This window comes from Sinohyriopsis cumingii, unplaced genomic scaffold (assembly GCF_028554795.1).
Source record: "Sinohyriopsis cumingii isolate HCF-2022 unplaced genomic scaffold, ASM2855479v2 utg002522l, whole genome shotgun sequence".
In the NCBI taxonomy this organism is placed as follows: domain Eukaryota; kingdom Metazoa; phylum Mollusca; class Bivalvia; order Unionida; family Unionidae; genus Sinohyriopsis; species Sinohyriopsis cumingii.
This window is the reverse complement of record NW_028316237.1, coordinates 76,585-99,796: the sequence shown is the minus strand read 5'-3', so window position 1 is coordinate 99,796 and position 23,212 is coordinate 76,585. Positions and strand designations below refer to the sequence as shown.

At 34.8% G+C, this 23,212-nt stretch overlaps 1 protein-coding gene across 1 annotated transcript in view; it reads right to left on the bottom strand.

Annotated features, from left to right (window-relative positions):
- The window catches only part of LOC149770185 (uncharacterized), a 43,270-nt gene extending 22,337 nt beyond the window's left edge, over positions 1-20,933 (bottom strand). Inside the window, exons 1-3 of the mRNA XM_089949267.1 lie at positions 20,881-20,933; positions 11,195-11,254; positions 10,460-10,543 (exon numbers count right to left, since the gene is read on the bottom strand). Coding sequence (XP_089805393.1) covers positions 10,460-10,543; positions 11,195-11,254; positions 20,881-20,882 — 146 coding nt within the window. The 5' untranslated portion in view covers positions 20,883-20,933. The remainder of the gene's footprint in view (positions 1-10,459; positions 10,544-11,194; positions 11,255-20,880) is intronic.
- Positions 20,934-23,212: the final 2,279 nt, after the last annotated feature.

The following is a 23,212-nucleotide window of genomic DNA, read 5'->3' as shown; positions in this document are numbered from 1 at the left end:
ACGAATTGACAATTAAGAATAAGTTCAGAAACATTTAATGGGGATTACATTTAATCACAGTTGATTTAAAGAAAACAGCATCTTGCTAGTATATACTTTTATAGCTGCAAAATATATTTCCATGAAGACAACTACTTTCTAACATATAGTGTATGCAGTGTGACAATACAGAAAATGTAGCACTATATCTAGCCGTACATAGACGGGTTGCGTTTATTGAGAGCATTCCTATTACAATCGATCACGATGATAAAAGCAACCCATATGAGTGATACTGCAAGCAATATATTAAACAATGTTTGCAATCATTATCTTGGCTAGTATGTTTATAGGTCACATACATGAAGACTGATATATGAATATCAGATAAGTGTAATAAACACTAATATTCATGTATAACATGTCAGGCTATGACAGTCATTTGTTCATCAAGTCTCTAGTCATAAATGGTTCGTATAATGAGAAAAGTACATTTGGTTCAAAACGTATATCGTATTTAATTGGTTAATCAAGTATAGCAAGAACATAATAGTTTGAAGAAGTAGAAAAAGTATAATTAGCTTGCGATTCATAAGACAATCGACTGAACAGATGGGAAACAAATTAAAAAGATCAATGCTGATGATGTTTGAAAATACGAAAGCCACCTTTCAGTGAATGAAAGTGCATTGACAGTTTAAACTAATGTAATTAAATAATATTGCTACTTGAATAGAAACGTTTACTTAAACATATTATGTGAGTTATTTGATAATGTGATTCGTGTACTTGAACCCACTTGGAAACCTTCACGTATAAATGTATTCGGATGATGTGTAACATTTTTGAGGCGATAATAAATATATATATATATGCGCGCAACTAACTTGATCCAGGGATATATTCCAATTATTATGATTAGCTCACGATGCACATTGATATGAATCAGGGTTATCACAATGAACTTTGAACATATTATGTCATGTTTCTAATGATTAGGACTAAATACGGCGTTGCGCCATGCAGACTACACTAGTGCTCCGGATAAACATGTACCGGGTGAATATGAATCACCACACCCACTTGAAGAAGGAATTACTACATTATCGCAAGGCCACTTGACTAACCGTACAATATGTGTGTAATACAATACTGCAAATAAACGTTTAACATGCAAACAGGAAAACAGTGAAAGATAGTTATAAAGCCGCCTTGTGTACACATTAGCTTTTGTTGTTGTTGTGGGATTTAACGCCATTATTCAGGACACGATAGGCTATACATGGCGGCCAATATTAATGGTGGAGGAAAAACCCTTTAATACCCCGGAAAGAACCACCGACCCCCGAGAAGCTACTGACAAGCTTTCTCACATACCCACATTGGCCGAATCCGAAACTCAAACCCACGCAGACAGAGCCCTGTAGTCCACTCGGCCACTCGGGGCCCCGTACACAGTGGCAATGTCAATGAACTACTATAAGTTATGTTTGAGATAGCAACCTATATATCATAATGATCTTTGAAACTCATGAAGATATCAGTGCTTTGAACGCAAAGGAAAATGTCATATAAAGGAGCTGTGAACGTATGCTCGTATTTAGACACACTTTTAAAATATCATAATTTGACAGGCGTATATTAATTGACAATAATATGGCTCAATAGATTTAAAAAAAAAAAAACATCGTTCAAGCAAAACAAAATGCCCAGGTAGATTGACAGTGGGAGTGCGTTCAGTGATTAATGTAAGAATGTTTTTTTATTCAAGTTAAAGAGCAAATATCAACTGATCCCAAGCATGACTGATACAGATATTGTGTGCATTCCTGTCGAGATCAAACATTTACATAGACTTGAAAGATGCCGTAAAGTTCTGTTAATTTTAAGATAACGAGGTAATTCGTCTCCTCGGAATGAACAAACTAGCATTGTGTTCACATGCATACTGATAAACTGTTTAGTTGTGATTATAAACACGTTATCTTACAGCCAATTTATTACCTTCAATTAAACGTGAAATTGGCAACAACTAAACTGTTTGAGCTTCCCATGTTTCGTTTAGAATTTGCTAAGTTGTATCCTATCATTTTCTCTTGAATTAAGTAATGCTTTGGAAGATCGAATACATTGCCCTCTTGCCTTACCAGTAAACTATACACCACAAACAATTATTCCCCGAGAAATCTGTGATAACCACGTTGAATGATGACAACACGGTTATTTCAATATGCCCACCTATGCAAACTTATGTAGTAAGGTTAGTTTTTCTCTTTCCAGCGTCATCAATTAAACTAATTCCATCAATCTCTTTTGTTCAGTACTACGATTTGTCTCTCTCATTTATAGACCTTCTTTTCATATCGATTAAGTTGCTGTCAATTGTATACATGCCCTTCAAAATGTCTTAGCCAGATACATTTAATTCCTGTTTATCAACTCGACTAATTACATTATTTCCTTCTCTGAATGACTTAAATTATGAGGCTACAGTAATTAGGAGTAAACCTAAAAAAAACGTTTGAAATGCGTTTGAAGCGTTTGCTGCTGTTATTACTTTCTGCAATTACCATATCATTAATTGATATGTTTATTATGCATTTGGGTGACTAATTGTGTGTTCATTTCAACCTACTATTCCTACATCAACTCCGTATACTCTAAGACAATGTGTTTTTGACACTATCCAACACATATTAGGGAACTGTGCCGATTAACAATGATTTTAAGTACAATTTTTAAAAATCGTATGGAATTAACGTTCTTAACCCTAATCTTTTAATTTCTTAACAGATATTACCAACTACGTTTATTTTTAGGTAATCTTTAAATCTCTCCTACGTGGTATATCATTATTCAATTATCCCACACAATGTTATCTAGTTTAAAGCTGTTTGTCATATTGTAATTTTGTCGCTGCTTTAGACATAATCATTAAATTTCTCAAGCCATAAAAGCAATGTAGCCTCATTTTAAGCAAGCTTTATAAACTCTCCTACGTGTCATATCCCAAAAAAAATGTTTTCTATTTTACAGCTTTTGGTCCTATGATTATTCCTTCGCCGTATGACTAGTTTTCAGAAGGTTCAGCAATGTTCTCCAATTTGTTTAATCATCTAATTTCCGTTACAAGTGTATGTATCTCGAAACGAGACCCTCTAATTATGCATATTCACTACAAAAAAGAAACAATGTGCTGGTTTTTAATTTACCCAAAACACATATGAACTATTCCAGAATCAACTGATCCTGGTTAATTGTGTGGTAAGTCTTATCGATTGAATGATTAAACTTTATGCTAAAATTGTCCAATATTTTTTTTATACAAAAATGTCTAGTTAAAATTTGGATGTTCCATATGTTTTAGTTTTATGGTCAAGGGATAAATTAGTCCAACCCTTTGACCAGTTTCTTCCATCAACTAGCAATGGCAAATTCCAAAGCTATGTCCGTATTCCATATATTGTTAAATATATGCATAATGTTTTATTTAGTATCGTATAACACCTTATTAGTTCTGATGCCTTATATCTTCTCTTTTTCCGATTATGTTGAAAATACATCGTTGTTCCATTGCAAAACATATCACTGGATTTATTTATCACAATTAATCTGCATGACTTTATGTTCTCTTTCTTTGAAAAGTCCTTTAAAAATGCGGTGAATATCATCTCCTTTTTATTGTTTATCCCCTCTGAACTCGCGCGTTTCTGAGAAATACATAACCCTTGATTTATGTCATTCACTATATAGTCTATATGATTGTGTGTCAATAATGTCTGTTGATGGATATATACGTGAATGATACAGATACTTCTACATGGAAATTAATTTATTTTCAGTTTGCTAAAGCCGTAAGATGACTGTTATTTTAACCATTTATATTAACCCTAACCCTATCCGACATGCATATATACACGGTATATGTTAATGTTTAAAGACATCTCAACACAAAAAAGTTGTATGGTGCAAATCAAAAGTAAATATGTTTATATTGTCTTATTGAATTTTGTCGGTTCATTGACTAATATATGAATAAAGGATTGTAATGTAGAGATTTAATCATAGATGCATCAACTAATGATCATCCATAGTTATTTAATAGAGTATATAACATCAACAATCCAACAGAATATATATCTGCAACGAACAATTGTATTTCCAGCAACTTGCAACAGAAGTTGTTTTTTAAAATATATTTGTATCCTATAAATAATTGCAGACAAATACAAAAACAATTATCCATTTCGTTGGTCAATTAAACGAGAGCCGCTTCATGCACCTAGTCAACATGTGCTGCTGTGAATTGAAAATATATTGTTATAAATATGTTCTTTGTTTTTGTTTTAAATTTAAATATGTGCATGTATATGACATTATTTAATTCTTACTCATACTACTTAGATTAGCTCTTAATTACATTTGGCTGACGCTGCTTATCTCGTGGTTAACATCACTGACTGAAATCTACATCAATTGCAGTACACTACCATTATGCTTAAAATTGAGAGATTTCCAATTGTATTTACTTAATTCATATTTTATCTTCTAAATAGGTTTGATCACAGCTGTCATCTCTAAACCTAAATATACCTTTTCTTTGAATGCCAGTATTGTCATTTTACGTCCAGTTCATTGAATAAGTCTAACATCTGTCTCCAATCTTACTAGTTGGTCACATGGTAGGTTTCTTTGTCACTTTATGTTATTCAAAATTTCAGCTTATTTAATGCTGAGATTTACTATTGCTACAGTTGTAGCCTTTTGTCAATTCATTTTATCAAAATAATAAGATATCAACAGCATGGTGTGCTTTTGATGTGGTTGTGTATATGTTAAGGTTTAAATGCATCTCAGCACAAATACACGTTGTATGGTGCCAATATAAAGTAAATTTCTGAAATAAAGAAACTAACAAATTATATAAATATTTTAGTAATAATGAATCCACTTAGGTAAATGTAAGCAGAAGGTACTACCATATAAAATGTTCAAGTATAAAGATCAGAATGATCTGTAAAATGTAAATATTAATTCTCAAAAAAAGTATTTGCTAAGTACGTTATATATAAACAGTATTGCATCCAATTGTTAAACACATTGTTCTGATGCTCCGTCGTCATAATGTTTCTTAATTCAATGTACAATACGTAAATATTCTGTTTCACAGATGGAAGAGTGTAAATCAATAACCTTAACTCATATTTATTCCACTGTATGCGTAGGTTGGTAGGGTATAAACTTTTGGCATCATTCCACTATTCATGAGGTGTGCAGGAGTAAGTTCTATTATATAGGCCACTTGCGCAATGCATTCTAGTAACCTCAAAGAGTCCCATGTAAAGGATATAACTCGCTAATAAAAAATGTGATCTTCAAAAGTCGTGCAGTTTTCAGTCCACGTTTTTTGCTAAGTATATCAGGAAAAAACAAACAATAGATGTAATGTTTCAAGCCATCGTATGGGACCTCTATGTCGGTAATGGGTGTCTGCACGGCACTGTTTGCTGCTGATCTTTTCATCAAATGCCATTTGTAGCGAATATTACTAGCAGACGACAGCAGATAGTAACTTTGTTTCCATTTTATATGAAGATAGTATGTTACTGACATGTGTTCAAAGTTAAGATTATTTAAGGTTTTCGGTGTGCAAAGGAAACAACAACAGATGGAAACCGGAGGTTTTGAAAGGTCTCGCTATAGCTGAAGAATCTGCATATAACTGGAATTTCTACGTTATACAATAGAGGATTAACCCGTAATCGGATTGAGGTGGTGCCATACAGTGACGTAAAGGTAGCGCAAGCTTTATTCCTATCATCAGAATCGGTCGAGTTCAGAAAGGTATTGATCGCGTTGCAAAGAATACGAACGTGGTATGCATACTACGCAGTAGTAAGTGGAGTTGTGGTAAGGTGAGTGACGTAACATATGTGGACTCTTAATGAGTAAATAACGATGGGGTGTAATATGGGAAACGTAGGTTACTAACGAGACTTCTCAAATTGAAATTAATTAGTAAATCGTTTTTATGTTATTTTGTTGTGCATTTCCAACAGCACACTCTACAAAAGTCTTCAATTTAGCTAGTGCTAATAACCCACATAATTACATCCATACGTAATAGTTTTCAAAGGATGTAATTTCAACTTCCTTGATTGGAACATAATCCAAAGTCTTTGAAAATCATGCGTGATCCGTTAATCTTCCCGTACAATTGTCGTAGGTCATATGGATGGGTTGTAAATTAAGAGAGGTTAAAAGAAAGCAATTAGATTTGTCATTATCTTGTGCAGAAAATAATAGTAGCTCCATGTTTTGTTACTTTTTTTGAAAATGATCAACTCAGATGGATGCAGTAAAAGGTTTTTTGTTCATTGAAACATTTCGGTCTGTTATGTAGACTTGGCAACGTACGCAATAATGTGACCTTACCCTCGAAATCAGTAAATTGGTGTTGCAGATTTAAAAATAGCTAGTTGGTATTTGTTCGCTGGGGCGTTGGGGTTCTGCAATCTAGTTGATTAATTTAAAAATAAAACCCTAATTTAAGCATATAATTTAAATAAATACGGCATTTTCTCATAACTAAAATAAGAGTTCGCTAAAAATACATGAAACTAAAGCTACCATAATCTCTCATTATAATTTAAAAATAATTAATTCATTATAAGGCATCTGCTTATGTTCCAATAGTTTTGTCTTTTACAAGGTGCGCGATGTGAAGTCACTAATGACAAGTTCCATATAGAGTCCCAACCTTTACACAAAAAGGTGAAAATACTTTGGTCAGCTCTCCCGTGAATCCATGCGTGCATGCATTCATGCATATGTTTATACCTTATTGCTGTTGTGCAATCCCGCTTTATTGGCATATTCCGAGAACTCGTAACTGCTCGATACGATTAGAAGGTGCTTAACGTATTCATAATTCAGATCAATATTGTTAGGATGGATGCGCTAACTAGATGGAAACACTTTAATTTATTTGTGACATCATATACATGTGTAGCGATTTCAGGAGAGATGAAGTGTCGCGTAATTCTTCTTTATTTGGTCTACGATGTATATATATATATATATATATATAGTGTTTATGTTGTCCAACACATATTGTTGTGTACGTTCCCTTTATCTTGATTCTTGGAATTTGAAAAAGCTTTTGCAAAAGCTTACATATTTGCACCATGTTGAACGACTGGCATCGACAGTGTGCGTGGGGCTAACTATGCCGTATTGAGGAGCTTAATGTTAAGTGGTCTTAGGAAAACATGGATTACGCAATGAGTGTGTTGAAGGATTATATTTAATGAAATAATGTCTATAATTAAGATCATCTCCTGAATGCACACTGTCATAGGAAAAATGTAATGAGAGATATACATGTTCATAGAACACATACACAATGTGAATTAGGTATAAGCATCCCTTGCTCGAAATCAGATAAATTCATTATTTCCAGTCACTAGCTAATAGCATACGGCCTGCTATCAATTTATTTATTAAAAACCACTCACGTACCGAAGCCGTTTTGACAGCAAAATAAATATTAGTCAGTGAACGTCCTTATCCTTTTTCCATTTCCATCATTCAAATTTTAGTTACATTGGCATTCATAGCAAGCAAATTCCATAGGAGACACGTTATCTAATTCTCTTTTGTAACGAATAAAAACAGTAATGCGATGTGAAAATTGGACTACAGAGTCCTTAGTTTGATTATTACGTTCAATACTAATATAATCATTATTTATTGTGCATCGAGAGAGATTCGTAAGTGGAGACGAGGAAGAAGATAAAAAACTTAAATCAAATTGAGAGTGCTAAGTATGCAGCATGCATTCTACTAATCAAATTAGAATATAAAACACATGTGCAACACATTCAAGCATATTTGCAGTAGAAAGATATAACTATTGAACAGACTTGATGATAAAAAATATCAAAAGGACTATTGAAATCTATATGCCCATCTATATATATATATATATACCATTTATTAACAAATAGAGATAAACAGTTTTAGTAACATTAGTATTATGTATAATACACGCTTATTAGAAGAAAAGAAAATAAATTACACAAAAAAAGCAAACAAAAAAAAAAAAAAAAATACAAAGATAAATGTAATCAACATATACACTAGTATAATCTTTATAGCTGTGAAAGTGGTTATCAGAACTCAATTTATTTAATAAAAATATAATACAAATATGGTGTGCATTACGGTTACTATCAAGTATTTTATAAATAATTAATCATGTTATATTGATAATTAATTACAAATTCAATTTCATTTTTAAAGAACTAGTAAACATATTTTTATGTTATTAGATTATACTTTTACCAATTAAGATTTTCTGCAAAGTAAAATAATATGAAATATTCATATCTAATTGTAAACAGGGGACATAATTCAGAAAAAAAATAAAAAAAAAAAAAAAAAAAAAAAAAAAATTAAAAATTAATAAAAAATTACTAAATGTCATATAGTGTTTTTGAATTTAGACCTTTTGGATATACCGTATTAAGACGGTGAATCCAATAGGTTTCCTTTAGTAGACGTTCCATTTCAGAATCAGCTTTAACAATAGGTTGGAAGGAGAAATCTTGCAATGTATGGGAATTTTTGTTAAAATGTGCGGCAACATGAGATGAAAATGATTGATCGATATAATTTTTTATATCTGATCTATGTTGGTTCATACGTTTAGATATTTGTTGACTGGTTTGTCCAACATATTGGATGCCACATTTTTTGCACGTTATCAAATAAATAACATTTGATGTTGCACAATTAATGTCACAACGCATATTAAAAATTTCTTTCGTATTATTACTATAGAAAGAAGTATTTTCATTAATAAATGAACAGTGTGAACATCTAGGTCTATTACATTTAGTTGATGATCCTATTTTATATGATGGTTTTTCTAATTTGGAATTAGTTAGGAAATCTTTCAGATTTTTAGTCCTTTTATAAGCAAGTGTGGGTTTGCTTTCATGTAGCGATTTAACACTTGCTTTACATGATAAGTTTAATAAATCCCAATATTTATTGATAATCTTACCTATATTAGGCAAACTTGGATTATATTCAATAACAAAAGGAATGATATCTTCATTTCTATTTTTTATTTTATATTGTAAAGATTCAAGCTGTGTAAGAGAAGATACCTTTTGGAAAGCAGTATTAATGATGTCAATAGGGTAATTTCTATTTAAAAAAATGCTGACCTAACTCTGTCAAAGATGATTTAAAAACAGCATCATCCGAAATAATTCTTCTGTATCTTTTTGCTTGACTATATGGTATCCCATTTTTACATGATTTAGGATGGCATGAAGAATATTCAACATATTGATGAATATTCGTGTTTTTAACATGAACCATGGTAGTAATTTCATTATTTTCATTTTTCATGACATCAACGTCCAAGAATGAAACTTTAGTTTTAGAGACATTGAATGTAAATTTTATTGTTGGATGTAATTTGTTTAAACTATCTATAAAGTAATAAAGGTCTTCTAATGAATAACTCCAAATCATAAAGATATCGTCTAAAAACCTTAACCATACATCCGGTTTTAAGAGGCATTTATTTAGAAAATCATTTTCTAATTTTCCCATAAATAAAGATGCATAAGCAGGTGCCATAGGACTACCCATTGCTGTTCCCATTTTTTGGAGATAGTTTGTATTACCAAATTGAAAAAAGTTATTTTCGAGCACAAGTTTTATCAAATCACAAATATGTTCTTTGGATAGTTTATATGTAAATTCGTTATCTTCCAGATAATATTTACACGCTTCGACACCATCATTGTGTGGTATATTCGTGTAGAGTGAAACCACATCAAGTGTAACAAGGAATGAATTTTCCGTTAGTTTCGGTAAAGATTTCAATTTGGTAATGAAATCAAAAGTATCTTTGACGTATGAAGGTAGTGATTTCATTAGTGGTTGTAAAATGTGATCAATATATTGCGATATATTATTTGTAACTGAGTTGTATGTAGAAATAATGGGTCCACCTGGATATCCTAAAGGTAGTGACTTATCAACAGCTTTATGTATTTTTGGTAAAATATAAAACTGAGGTGTGCGTATTTTATTTGGGAAGATATCTAGTTCATCATATATAGAACAGTTGTGTACAGAGAATAAATTAATACATTGGCTTATTTTTTCTTTCGTATCTTCAGAAGGAATATAGGAAAGTTTTGTGTAATATTCTTCATCATTTAATTGTCTTTCCACTTCTTTAATATAATCCTCCTTATTCATAATTACTATGGTGCTAGACTTATCCGCTTTTTACGTGTTGGTGTTGTTTATTTTATAATTTATATATATATATATATATATATATATATATATATATATATATATATATATATATATATATATATATATATATATAAAGAGAGAGATAGATAGAGACAGAGAGGGTATATATATAGAGAGAGAAAGATTATACTTTTCTTTTTCCTCAGTAATCTTCATTAATTCCTTCAGTTTTGGTTTAGCTGCTTTACTTTTTTCTTCTTTGACTGCATCTATACTGAATCACCAATATATAAACAATCAAAATATAATCGTAGGAGATTATAGCAATATTTTCAAAAACTGATAGAGCAAACTAACTATGGGACCTCAACAGCCAGTATATATATATATATATATATATATATATATATATATATATATATATATATATATATATATATATGTATTGCAGGTTATGTTTATTTTTTTATAATCTTGTGATGGGTATCGAGTACGTCTGACACAAAAAGAGAAAATAAGTTCTCATGTTGTGTGATACGTATAATATTTGTTTCCAATTTTGACTATGCATGTATCATGCCGGAAGTTCTTGTGGACAACTTACGAATGAGATATCTGATCTTCTTAAGGTATGGTACTCCAGAGCGAGAACTATTTTATAGGGCTAGAATTTTGTGATTTCAACCAAATTTGGAGTGTTTTCACAAACGTGTGATGCTTGATGATAATGGAATCAAGAATCATTTTGTTGAGATAGAGACAGAGGAGAAAAGACACAGATAGACATAGGAAGAGATATAGACAGAACGATAGAGGGACGGAGAAAGACATACAGATAAAAGGGCAGTCATACAGAGCTAGAGATCGAGAAAACCTATATATAAATGAAAATAAAATATTGTATTTTTCTTTTTTCGAGATATACTTCAAGAATGCCTTGATTTTCTTTCTAGTTGCATTTTCGACTTTGGTGGGTACTTGTGCCCTGAAAATAATATAAAAGTAATGCAATAAATACTGATCGAAGTAAAAATATTGGCTTTTTACCAATATACTGTAATGTCCTGGGCTTTCTACGCAACTGTGTACCTCAAATAGTACCACATAAAATAAATAACTAGAACTTTATTTACGATGTTTATTTTGTCTTGTTATGGAGAAATGTTATGAGCCAATGATAGAGATAGTTTCCCGTCTCATAATCAATTTGCAGATATTGTACGTATGTGCAGGAAAGAAGACTCTTCACAATATAATTTAAGTTGGTTGGCCTTCTACGCACCTTTGTACCTCACAGTATACAGCAATGGATATATGGGTATAGTCAACTATAAGAAAAGTGTTCTTTTTGGCGTATAAAGAAGAGATTTACTGTCAATGACAGATATAATTTCCATTCTCATAATTAATTACATACATTATACGTATGAACAGTGTGAATTGTCGAATTTTGAATTGCAGTTAACTTTAAAGTTGAATGCATTGAGCATTACAATCCTGTCGCATTTAAGTCATAAAAGTCTTTGTAAAGGATAACTTCGACCTTTCTTCGTTCATATCCCCCATGTCAATTTAAACTTCAAAGGGGCAGCATTCCAATCAGTGAAATTCACTGGGGTATCCTAACACGGTCCTTACAAAGTATACATCTATGCTAAAAACAACAACCGCTTAATAGGAAACGATGTACACTTATCATTTTTTTCAAACAGAATTTGTTACGCATCGTCGTTCACAGATTCCGAGCTGTCTAACCCTGATGAAATGAATTATGTTTTGGGGAAAAATTAGAGACTACTGCTTACAACTGGGCAGACTAAATTAAGGCGTACACGTTAGAAGCAATCAGACATTAAATTGACGACCTTAATCGAAATTCTTTAGTCTGAAACTTCCTGAAAGAGGTAGGGAGTCTTGACTCCGGGGGTGGCCTGAAGAGAATACTGTTTTCCTCGTTAAACAAGAAAGGGACCATGTGGCCGTCTTCTAAAAAGAAGACAGGCTTTAGTAGTAGGACGCACAAGTTCAGAAAGAGAACAGCAATAAAGGACAGCTTTCTGGGAGAGAGACCGGACAGTCTGAAGACCGAGATAAAGAAAGACGAGGTCAGAACAAAAGGACCGGGAATTCCATAAAGATGCAAAGCATAGAGCTTAGGTAAGATGAACATGGAGACGTTGATATACGGTCACGAGAGAAAGGTGATACAAATCAATCGTTGACATTGCGCTCTTTTCACCTGTCGTTATGATGTTGAAGTAAATCCTAATTGGACACTCCTGTTGAATTATATTGATATAATCTACCTTGAATTGGAATTGCCTTTATTAATTTGTTCTGATTAGATTTGTTTCTTTTTCTTGTCAAAGGGGACTCGTATTGTTTTATTTCTTTCCAGTATTCTCGCTCAGTTTGCTGTTCAAAGTATATTCCTTCACTCCCGCTGGGCTATAATGTCGAGGGAGGTCATCCTCTATATACCGCCAGCCAAATCCTATTAACCCTCCTTCTTACTAAGAGGGCGATGATACAAAGTGAGGGCTCTTCCGGGATCATTTTGTACGGTGTGAGTGACAAAGGCTGAGAAGGGTATTGGATAGAAGTTAGAGTACCATAGCAGTGATATATTTGGTTATTATTTAAACAAGGAATTTCGAGAGTGAATCGAGTTAATATATATGCATTATGTAGTTAGCGCATGCCATTGTTTGATATTTCTTTAATGCATGCTATGACATTGGAAGAAATAAGGTTCCGTACCAGAACTGTTTTGATAGCGTGGTCGTTGTCTGACTTAAAGTAATTCTGAAAGAAATATTGTCTTTAGTTATTCTTGCGAGAAGAAAAAGCTGAATAAGTCCAGAGGGAGTAATTGCATATTGTTGGTGCCAGCAAGCTGAATTTGGAGCGAAATTCAGAATATTATACTGAGAAACACTGTTAGCTTGCATTATAGTAATTTAAGTAAGTCCGTAGGGTAAAACTTTATTGGATTAGAATACGGATAGGTATTTTTAAGGGAGCTGTTCTTTGTAAGGCAGTAAGAGTTAGTAGAAAATTACGATAAGTAAACTGATTGGTGATACATTCGTGTAAACTAGAATGGCAAGTGAGAGACAATTGGCCAAAAAGTTTAAATATATTGGTAAAGACGAATTAGGTCTTGACGGAATTTGTAGAGTGGAGTCTCAGACAATACAGAGAACAACAGGCGGCAGAAAGGCAAAGAATCAGACAAGCCTAGGATAGAGAAAGAATCGAGTTAGCCAGATTGCAGGCCGAAGAAAGTGCCAGGGAGATATAACATATGTTACACATTGAGACACTAAGGATCGAAGCGGAATCTAGGAGGGGTGAAGGACTGGATGACAATTCAGGACCCACAAGCAAACGATCAGAGGATGAACGCATCGTCCAGATAACAATGCAAATGTTTAACGACAGAAACGAAATATTCGTTAACGTTTTTATTCAGTTTGAAAAAGTTAGCTTTAATCCTTATTAATCATATATCCTAAAGACCAGTGGGCCAATAATAACTCTGCATTTTTCCAGGGGGCTGCCAATGATAAATATCATGATATGGCACCGACGGAAATCGATGATTATGACGCTCTCATGAAAGTGCAGTTAAGGCACTAAGAGCTGTCGTCTGAAAGTTTTCGTAAACTTTTCAGACAGTCGTCTAAACGAACAACGGAGACACACGGGCAATTTCATACTCGATTACGCGTGCTTTTTGATAAATTGATTAAAATGACAGACATCGAACTCACTTATGACGGCATACGGCAGGAGATCTTGAAAGAAAATTTCCTCAGTACGTATCGGAAAAACGTGATTGTATTTTCAGCTAAGCGTGATTTCGCTACCTTAGAAGATATCAGTGTTATGGCTGAGCGATATGAGAGTGCACACTCCCGTCTAACAACCACTGGCTTAGAATAGCTAACGGTTTGACAACTAATCCTCGGAATGGTCGAAATTGTGGGAAACCAATGGCTGATAATCCCAGCCGTGATCAGCTCCCTGGGCCAGGATAGACCGAAGGGTAGGTGAGGGTACCCCTTCTGAGAAAGCTGGAGTTGTATGCTACGGCTGAAATAAATCTAGCCATATTCTCAAAGACTACAGTAAACGATAAATGCAATGATATCAGGCACTGACGATAGAAGGTGTAAGCCAGTAGAATGGTCTAATAAAGCAACAGCTAGGGTAAATAGATAGAAGGCTATCGTGTTGTATGATACCGGATGTAGTGATCCAGCCTTATATGCAGATTATACAGGTGAGACAGTGGAAGTCCAATTTGTTAATATGACTAAAGATCCTCTCCCGGTTGTCTGTATTAACCTTGATTCGCCGTATGAGAAAGGATGAATTCAAGGAGCTTGCGTGTCAGGATTGTCTCACGACATGATTCTAGCATGTTGGTACGTGTTGCCACAGCCTAATCATATGATGTGAACACCTGTACACATGGTATCCATAGTGACGAGGTCAATGAAGCGAAGATCAGGATCGCCGCTGTAAATCCTCCACTTCGCCCATAGTCAATTTTCCACCTGGTGAATTAAGGAGACTTGAACGGAAACTTGTACCCTTAACAGGATACGTGGGTATACAAATGAGGAGTCCGTGCGGAACTTGCCTGACGATAAGGAAGAGTTCGTGATGACAAGAGGTATCTTGTATCGTTACGCCCGGAAGGGTTACGAGAGGTATAAGCAAATGATTGTACCTTGATCAAGGTGAGAAGAAGTGCTTAGGCTATCACATGAGAGTCTACTTGGGAGTCACATGGGCGTAGAAAAGACGAGATATATGTTAGTGAGGATGTTATACTGGCCAGTTGTGTATGGGGATGTAAGGACGTTTTGTCTGTCGTGTGACAAGTGTCAGCTGATGTCACCTAAGACTTCAATGTGGCCCCTGTCACATCTAGCCACCCCTCTGATTGATGAACCTTTCTCGAGGGTGGTGACTAACTTGATAGGTCTGATAAAGCCTGCGTCGGAAAGTGGTAAACCCTATGTGTTGTCGATTACGCTACCCGATACCTGGTGGCCGTTGCGTTGATAAACATTGATTCAGTGACGGTGGCTGAGGCTTTGTTAAGAATTTGGTCCAGAGTTGGTGTACCTGAAAAGATTATAATCGACCAAGTGACGCAGCTTGTAAGCCAGGTCATGGAAGAAGTGAACCGGTTACTTTCCAGTAGGTACCTGACTACTACCTCGAATCACGCGCATAACAATGGTCCAGTAGAGCGTTTCACTGGGACGTTGAAACAAGCTCTGAAGAAGTTGTACGGGGGTCGACCCAAGGACTGGAATTGATACATAAACGCGATACTTTTCGCGCACAGCGAAGTACCTCAAGCTAGTTTAGGATTTCCACCTTTCGAATTAGTTTATGGGAGGACAGTGAGAGAACCCAGGGCTGTCTTGAAACAGGTGAAAAGGCATCTGAGGAAGTACGAACAAAGTATCAGTATGTTGTTGATCTCCGTAACAAACTGGAGGAAGTTTGCAATTTGGCCCAGAATGATATCTGTGACGCAAGGGGACGTCAATCCAAGCACTACGACAAGAAGTCGAAGGAACGGAAGTTTAAACTGGGTGACAAACTGTTGTTGTTGTTCCCATTGGAACATAATAAGCTGCACCTATCCTGGAGGGGACCATTTGTTTAAACGGAAAAAAGGGAGGACAGAACTACTATGTCCGGGTAGGAGATAAAGATAAGTTGTACTACGTTAACGTTCTTAAACGCTATCATGAAAAAGGAGACACCCACTGAGTTCGTGTTTACTACAGTTGTGACTGAAGGACACAACAACAACAGAGGAGTCTCAGAAGTACTTCCTAGTTGTCTTTTGACGAGGGTTGAATCCTACGTCAAAGATGTCCTTGCCGTAACATTAACGTCAAAACAAGGTGAATAGTTGGAGAAGATACTCCACGACTGTTCCAGTGTCATGACAGAAAGACCAGGAGTTATGGATTTGGAAGAGTTCAGTTTGAAGCTGATGGATGAAACGCCTGTGAAACTAAAACCCTATCCACTACCTCAGGCGAATTTACAAACTGTACGGGACGAAAGTAGAACTATGCTTGACTTAGGGGTCATTGAACTAGCCGAATCTTCATATAGTTCACCGGATGTTTTGATCCAGAAGAAGAATGATGATCATCGCTTTTGTGTCGACTATATGAAATTAAACAGCATCACATAACTTCAGGTCGAAATGTTACCGGATCCTGAGTCCATATTTGCCGGAATAACCAACGCCAACTATCTCTCTAAAATAGACTTATCCAAGGGACATTTGCAAATTCCATTTCGCTAGGAGGACCGTCCGAAACGTGCTTTTGCAACACCAGATGGGGCATGCCAATGGACAATCATGCCGTTCGGGGTCCAGAATGTATCCAGCATTGTCCCCGGAATGACGAGGAAACTGCTAGAACCTTGAAGAGCGACCGGAGTTTCAAATTCCATGGACAATTTGTTATTGGCGACACCTTCTTGGGAAGAACACGTGGTATTACTGAGAAAAGTTCTGGAATGACTTAGACAGACAGGAATTACTGCACGACCATCTACATGTCACATAGGATTTCGGCGACTGCCTTATCTAGAACAGAACACACACTCAGTGAAGATATATTAACACAAGACAGTACTGAAGTCGACCAACTTCGTTTCGCCGCCTGCCTAAAACAGAAGTGTGATATTTTTCAGGACTTGCAGGTTCTTATCGTTAGTATGTCGCAAACTTCAGCGCTATTGGTAATCCGTTGACTGACTTGACAAGGAAGAAGGCCCTGACGAATGTAATTTGGACAGGCGCTTGTGAGAGAGTATGTCAGACGTTGAAGGATTGTTTGACGTCAGACGCCGTAGTGAGACTACTGGACGTGACAAAGAACATTGTCTTACGTACCGACGCTTCTGACAGGGTTCGTGGTGCAGTTTCCCTACATGAGCTTATTTCCGGTCGCTTATGGAAGAAGGAAGCTGTCGCCAGCAGAGCGTAATTATTCTTTTACCGAAAGGGAATGCCTAGCATTTATCTTTGTGATCTTTAACTTTTAGAGCTATCTGAATGGACAAAAGTTTATTCTGGAAACTAACCACCAACAACTTGTGTATTTGGCCCAAGCTATACTGATAAATGGACGTTGTAATGAGATGGACAGTATTTCTTCTCCATCAATATCAAGTTCAACTGCGTTACATTAAAGGAAGCACCAATGTAGGAGCAGATTGTGTGAGCAGACTAATTAATTCTGAGATAAAGGGGTCACTTCAGGACATGTAAACAATAACTCGAAATACAACTTTCAAATAGCCACACCCCATTTTGTACTATTAAAGAGGGGTCTACGTGTAGTGTCGAATTTTTTAATTGCAGTGAACTCTAAAGTTGAATGCATTGATCATTTCAAATCTATCCCATTTAAACCAGCAAAGTTTTTGAGAAGGGTCACTTAGACCTTTTTCGTTCATCTCTCCCATGTTAGTGTAAACTTCAAAGGGACAGCCTTCCAAATCAGTATAAAAAGAAAGACAGGTTTTAGTGCTAGGACGCGCAAGTTCTGAAAGAGAACAGAAATATAGAACAGCTTTCTGGGAGTGAGACGGGATAGTCTGAAGTCAGGAGTCCGAGGAAAAGAAGGACGTGGTCAGAACAAAAAGACTGTAAATCCATGTAGAGGCAAATCATATAGCTTATGAAAAATGAACTAGGAGACGTTGATATACGGTCAAGAGAGGAAGGTGATGCAAATCAATCGTGGACATTGCGCTCTTTTCACCTCTTGTTATGATGATAGAGCAAATCCAGATTGGACACTCACGTAATATTCTATTGATATAATCTAACTTGAATTGGAAATGCCGTTATGAATTTGTCCTGATTAATTTTTTTTTCTTGTGAAATGGGGCTTGTGTTGTTCTATTTCCTACTTTAAGATCGAATGTGAAATATGAGAGTTCATTTTTAATTTCGACTATCATTTATTACTATCAATGATTTGAAGTAAATATAAGATAGGTTTGGACCTTATTGTGTAAGTATATATAGCTTGATTATCTGACATGGAACTCTGAATAAGTGTGTGTGTGTGATTTGGAAGTTTAACGTAGCTTTAACAATTGTTCAGTCATTTCGTTACGATGTCTGCCGTGTTACACTTTACAACAATGTCTAGCACTGGATCATCATGCTCCAGACATGTAGCATGATGTCCCAACCAGTCACATTCTCCTGACACCAAGCCGACCAGTCCTAAAAGTAACCTCTTAATGCTGAGCACCAAAATAGGCATCTGTAAAGTACCATTTTTATAAGTCAAACCCAAGACCCGCATTCGAAACGGACGCTCTAACATCTAGGCCACAGGAGAGGTCGAAATCTGAATAGGGGCATTGGTGCAACTACAAGTTGGATGTATATGCAAATGTGAATTCATCTTTCATTATTTCATACAGTTACGGACAGCAGCATTCCTCTGAAATTGATACAAAGTGAAAACCATTACTTGCCTCATCTACAATGCTTTGCACAGCGTTATTAGAAGAAACGTATTTTTAGAGAAAGACTACGTAAAATGCAATATGATTTTATTTTAATGTTTTGCTAAATATTATTTATAGTTTCACAATTTAATCTCGCATGCACAGCATATATTCTTTCCCCACTCTCTTTGTACTAACATTTATATTGGAATATTAATATTATATACGTGCTTATACCTCACCTGGTTAATATTAAAAAGGTGCAATGTTTCTTGAAAAGTACAAAAGGAAGGTTAAATTAGACTCCAACTGCGTTTCCATGACCAGAACTGATACAAAGCTGCTATATGTATGAATATACATCTAAAACACTCTTAAGGTTAAGCGCGCAGGTTGTTCAAGCGGACTTTGTCAGAGGCAAGCGTAAAGAATACGAATCAAGCAAACCGACAGTACTAAATAAAGAATATTTAAATAATTGGCTACAATTCATTTGCACTGCTCTATAATATCATTAAGCAAGGCAAAAATGATTGAATAATGTCTTATACATTATGCAAAATACTGTGTGGTTTGCGGATAGTATACTTAAACCTGACATGTGGACATTTGTTTTGGAGTTTTAGCAGCTGCAGCAGGGGCGATACATGTGCCAGTCAGGTTTGCTTTCTAATCCAGTAAAAATAATTAATTTGATATCGACAATACTTAGATGCATAGACACAACTTACGGAATTGTATTGGATGTGTAAAATTCACAATGACCACTGCTGACTAATATCAATTGATTTCCAAATGGTATGACTAATACTAACTATTGCCAGAAGTAGGACATTCTGATTGCAGACATGTTTGTACGTACCGTCAAATGAAATCAAAACAGGCAACATGTTTATATCGGTAACAGTGTTATATATTTTCATTGATACCTGATTTAATATTGATATTTAGTTGTATTTGCATATATATGGCTTCGTGATACCTACAGACATCCTGTCAAGCCTACGTTTCACTAGACATAGATATACTATTCTAAATGGCTGAAATAGCGTACCAATCATGATACGTATAATACAATTAGGAATGCACGATCTCTAAGACAAACATCAATCAATGTGCAAAATAGATAATCTTTTAGTTTGAAAAGTCGGCGACTTGATGGGACAAACAAATGTATATGCTTTATTAGCAAGAGCTGTTTGTGCGAGACAATAAGACAGACATATAGAATACAGAATATATTATGAAGACCATTGGTCTAATACAAAATGGTTCATTTTCATGAAAGATGTGCAGTGATTCATTTAATATTTGGGTACCATCAGAACATATGTTGCCATTAACATGCATAATGGAATATATCAATATCAGCATGATAAATATGAACCTTGGAAGAATAAATTTTTTATAACTTGACAAAGGAGGTAAACAGTGTATTCGATAGTGACGTAACTTGTAGAGATCATGAAACTAAAGAAGGCAACAATTGTTAAAAACATCATAAATAAAAACTAAAATATTAAACATGAATTGTGATAAGGACTGTACGACATAACTTCGCTAAGAAAATATAATCAAAACACAGCAACATATGTAGTTGATAAAAGCTACATCGAAGAAGTTCTGAAAATAAAGTAGTGTATTATTACTGCTAGATGATCTACAAAACTTTAATCCAGATTAAATATAATTACAACTAAAGATTCGACGGAAACGTGATTACTACATTTAAGCTATTTCATATTATATTGAAAGACAGAGAAGCTAGTGATACACGTGCTAAATTAACTATCCAAGTGTGTGACCAATTATGTTTGTATATAAATAGTTCAGTTGATTTGTGAAGGGTTTATACCCATATGTTAAAGTAAAAACATAATCATGATGCGTCCTTTAATGGAGACACAACAACCATTGTATCAACAGTTGGAAAATGTAGATAACACGGAGAAGAGGATGTAAGGGAAGTTGAAATAAACAATATTAAATATCAGAAGCGTAAAGATTGAGTAAAAGAGTCCAGGTTGATATGTAATTACGCTGAAATAAATTCACATATTAAAGATCGAAATAACATAGACTTACATGTTTGTAGAAAACAACTCCAGGGAAATATTGGATAAAAGTATGTACACATCAAAAACCGTTTCATATATAAATGATAACGGTATTTATCTTTGATAAATGGACTTAAGAATCACTACTCTAATCAGTACGGCACTTTACCTTTAGCCAGCGACCCAATCAAGTGATTTCAGTTGGATAATTCACCTTACCCAATTAAACATTGTCACGGAATTGTGTATATTTACTTTTTAAGCATATTTGGATTTAATTGCACTCGTGTTTAGTTTATGTGTACATCATTATGTGAGGGTAGTTTATCTATATCGTACAATATTTGGATGTAGTGAGTTCGGTTCATTCCATGTTGTACGAGCAAGGTGCTTACAATGGGAAAACCGGTGTACATTGAGTGCAAATGCAGTGCATTGCAACACAGCCATTGTACGTATAGGCTCACTTCACATTTTGTAAAATCTTGTCAGAGAGCGGTCAACTTCACGGCGCAATAAATCCAGCTGTAGAAATATGTGAATTGTAAGATTGTATTTTTCAATCTGCATTATAGGATATAACTGTTTTATTCTAATATTTTTTTTTAATGGATTTTAGGTTGTTACGGCTTGTGTCATATAATGTAATGTTAATAAATGCATTAGTCTGTTTTCAAGTTCACCAGCATATAACTAGACAGAAGTATTGTATTTCACATTAATGTTCCATGAATTAAGGGCTGAGAGTTTTTTGCTTCAAGTTCTGTACAATTCATGTCGAATATGTTAAATTATGAACCTGGTTTTTATGATAACTTCATACGGTTGTCACCTGAGTCGCGTATGTCATCGCATGCTATACATTACCGTATGACAGTTATCACACGGATTTAGTTGAAAGGGGTGATTGCCTGAAGGAGTGATAGTGATAGAGCGATAGTGCCAGAGATATGCTTTATATTTACTATGTTTACACAACACTGAAGGTGCTGTTTCAGCCGTGGTGCTAAATCTGGGTGGTATATACCCTGTGGTTGTGAATTGGACGCCTCAAGATATGTACCAATTTATGACATCTTCTATCACTATTGAGTGACAACTTGTCATTTTTTATATCAAACCGATATTACCATTTGATTGAAATCTTATTATTTTTTAAATTCACCTATCACTATTTGAGTGATTAATTTCTTTTCGCGTTTAATTTGTTACTTTGCATTTGTACAATTCGTTCCTGTTAGAACCGTATTATTTTTCGTTTTATCAGTTAGTTAATTCAGTGAGGACCATTGGTACAAATCCAGTTTTGGAATTGATTCGCACGAGTTTGGTGTAACCGGTTTCTATCCTTAATTATATATAAACAAACATCTTATTGTCGATGCGTTCTTAAAGCCGTTATGTTCTAATCGCATTCCAACTGGCTCATCTTGTTACATACATCAAATGAATTATATGAGATATAAATGTTAATTTGTTTAATCTTATAACCAAATGATATTTGTACCAGAATTAGATGATTGATGTAACCGTTTTGGAAGAGAAATACATAGGGAATAATTTAGGTAGTGGTTTTTGCATGACCAAATTAAAGGGTGTAACAAATCAAGAAAAGTGTTTACGACTGAATCTTGCAGGTTTATTTTATATGATGGTTATAGCTTGAAAGGTCATGTTTTACATCTCAGCTGCGACGTTAAAGATCTGATTCAAGTACTAGACTTAGAAAGAACACGGTGATGAAACAAATTTATATACACAATTTGACCAGATTAAAAAGTGAAAGTCAATATTCTTGGAAATGATGGCATTTGTTGTTGCCGTATGACATGGTCAAGTAAATGGGTGGTATTATGTTACAATTGTAGATACCCAGAGACTTCATGTATAGTGGATTGAAACGTGCCATAATTACCAAAGTAACCAAACTTACTGATAAGATGGATAATATGTAAACAGATGAACACAAGATGTGCAGGCGCAACATGAACTTAGTGAGTTGCTATCACGGAGACACTGGAAACTATGATGTCCTTGGTTGTACATTCGTGTGCTAATCGATTATTGTGTCACAAACGGATTTAATCGAAAGCAGTGACATGTACATGCATACAAATTCCAAATGACCAATAAAAATCAGCAAATATCAGTTTATGTTGATACCCAAGATAAATCGGCTAGCATGGGTTAGTGTTTACATGCAACAAACTGTCAGTTCTTTTGCAAGTAAAATGCCACGAATGCTAGAACAGGTAACCACCTGCTCATCAAGTAATGAAACAACTTTCCCAGCACTTTTACATGTCTAGTCTATCTCAGTACTAGACAGTAAATGCAATGTTGTTACTTTTGTCAGCTCA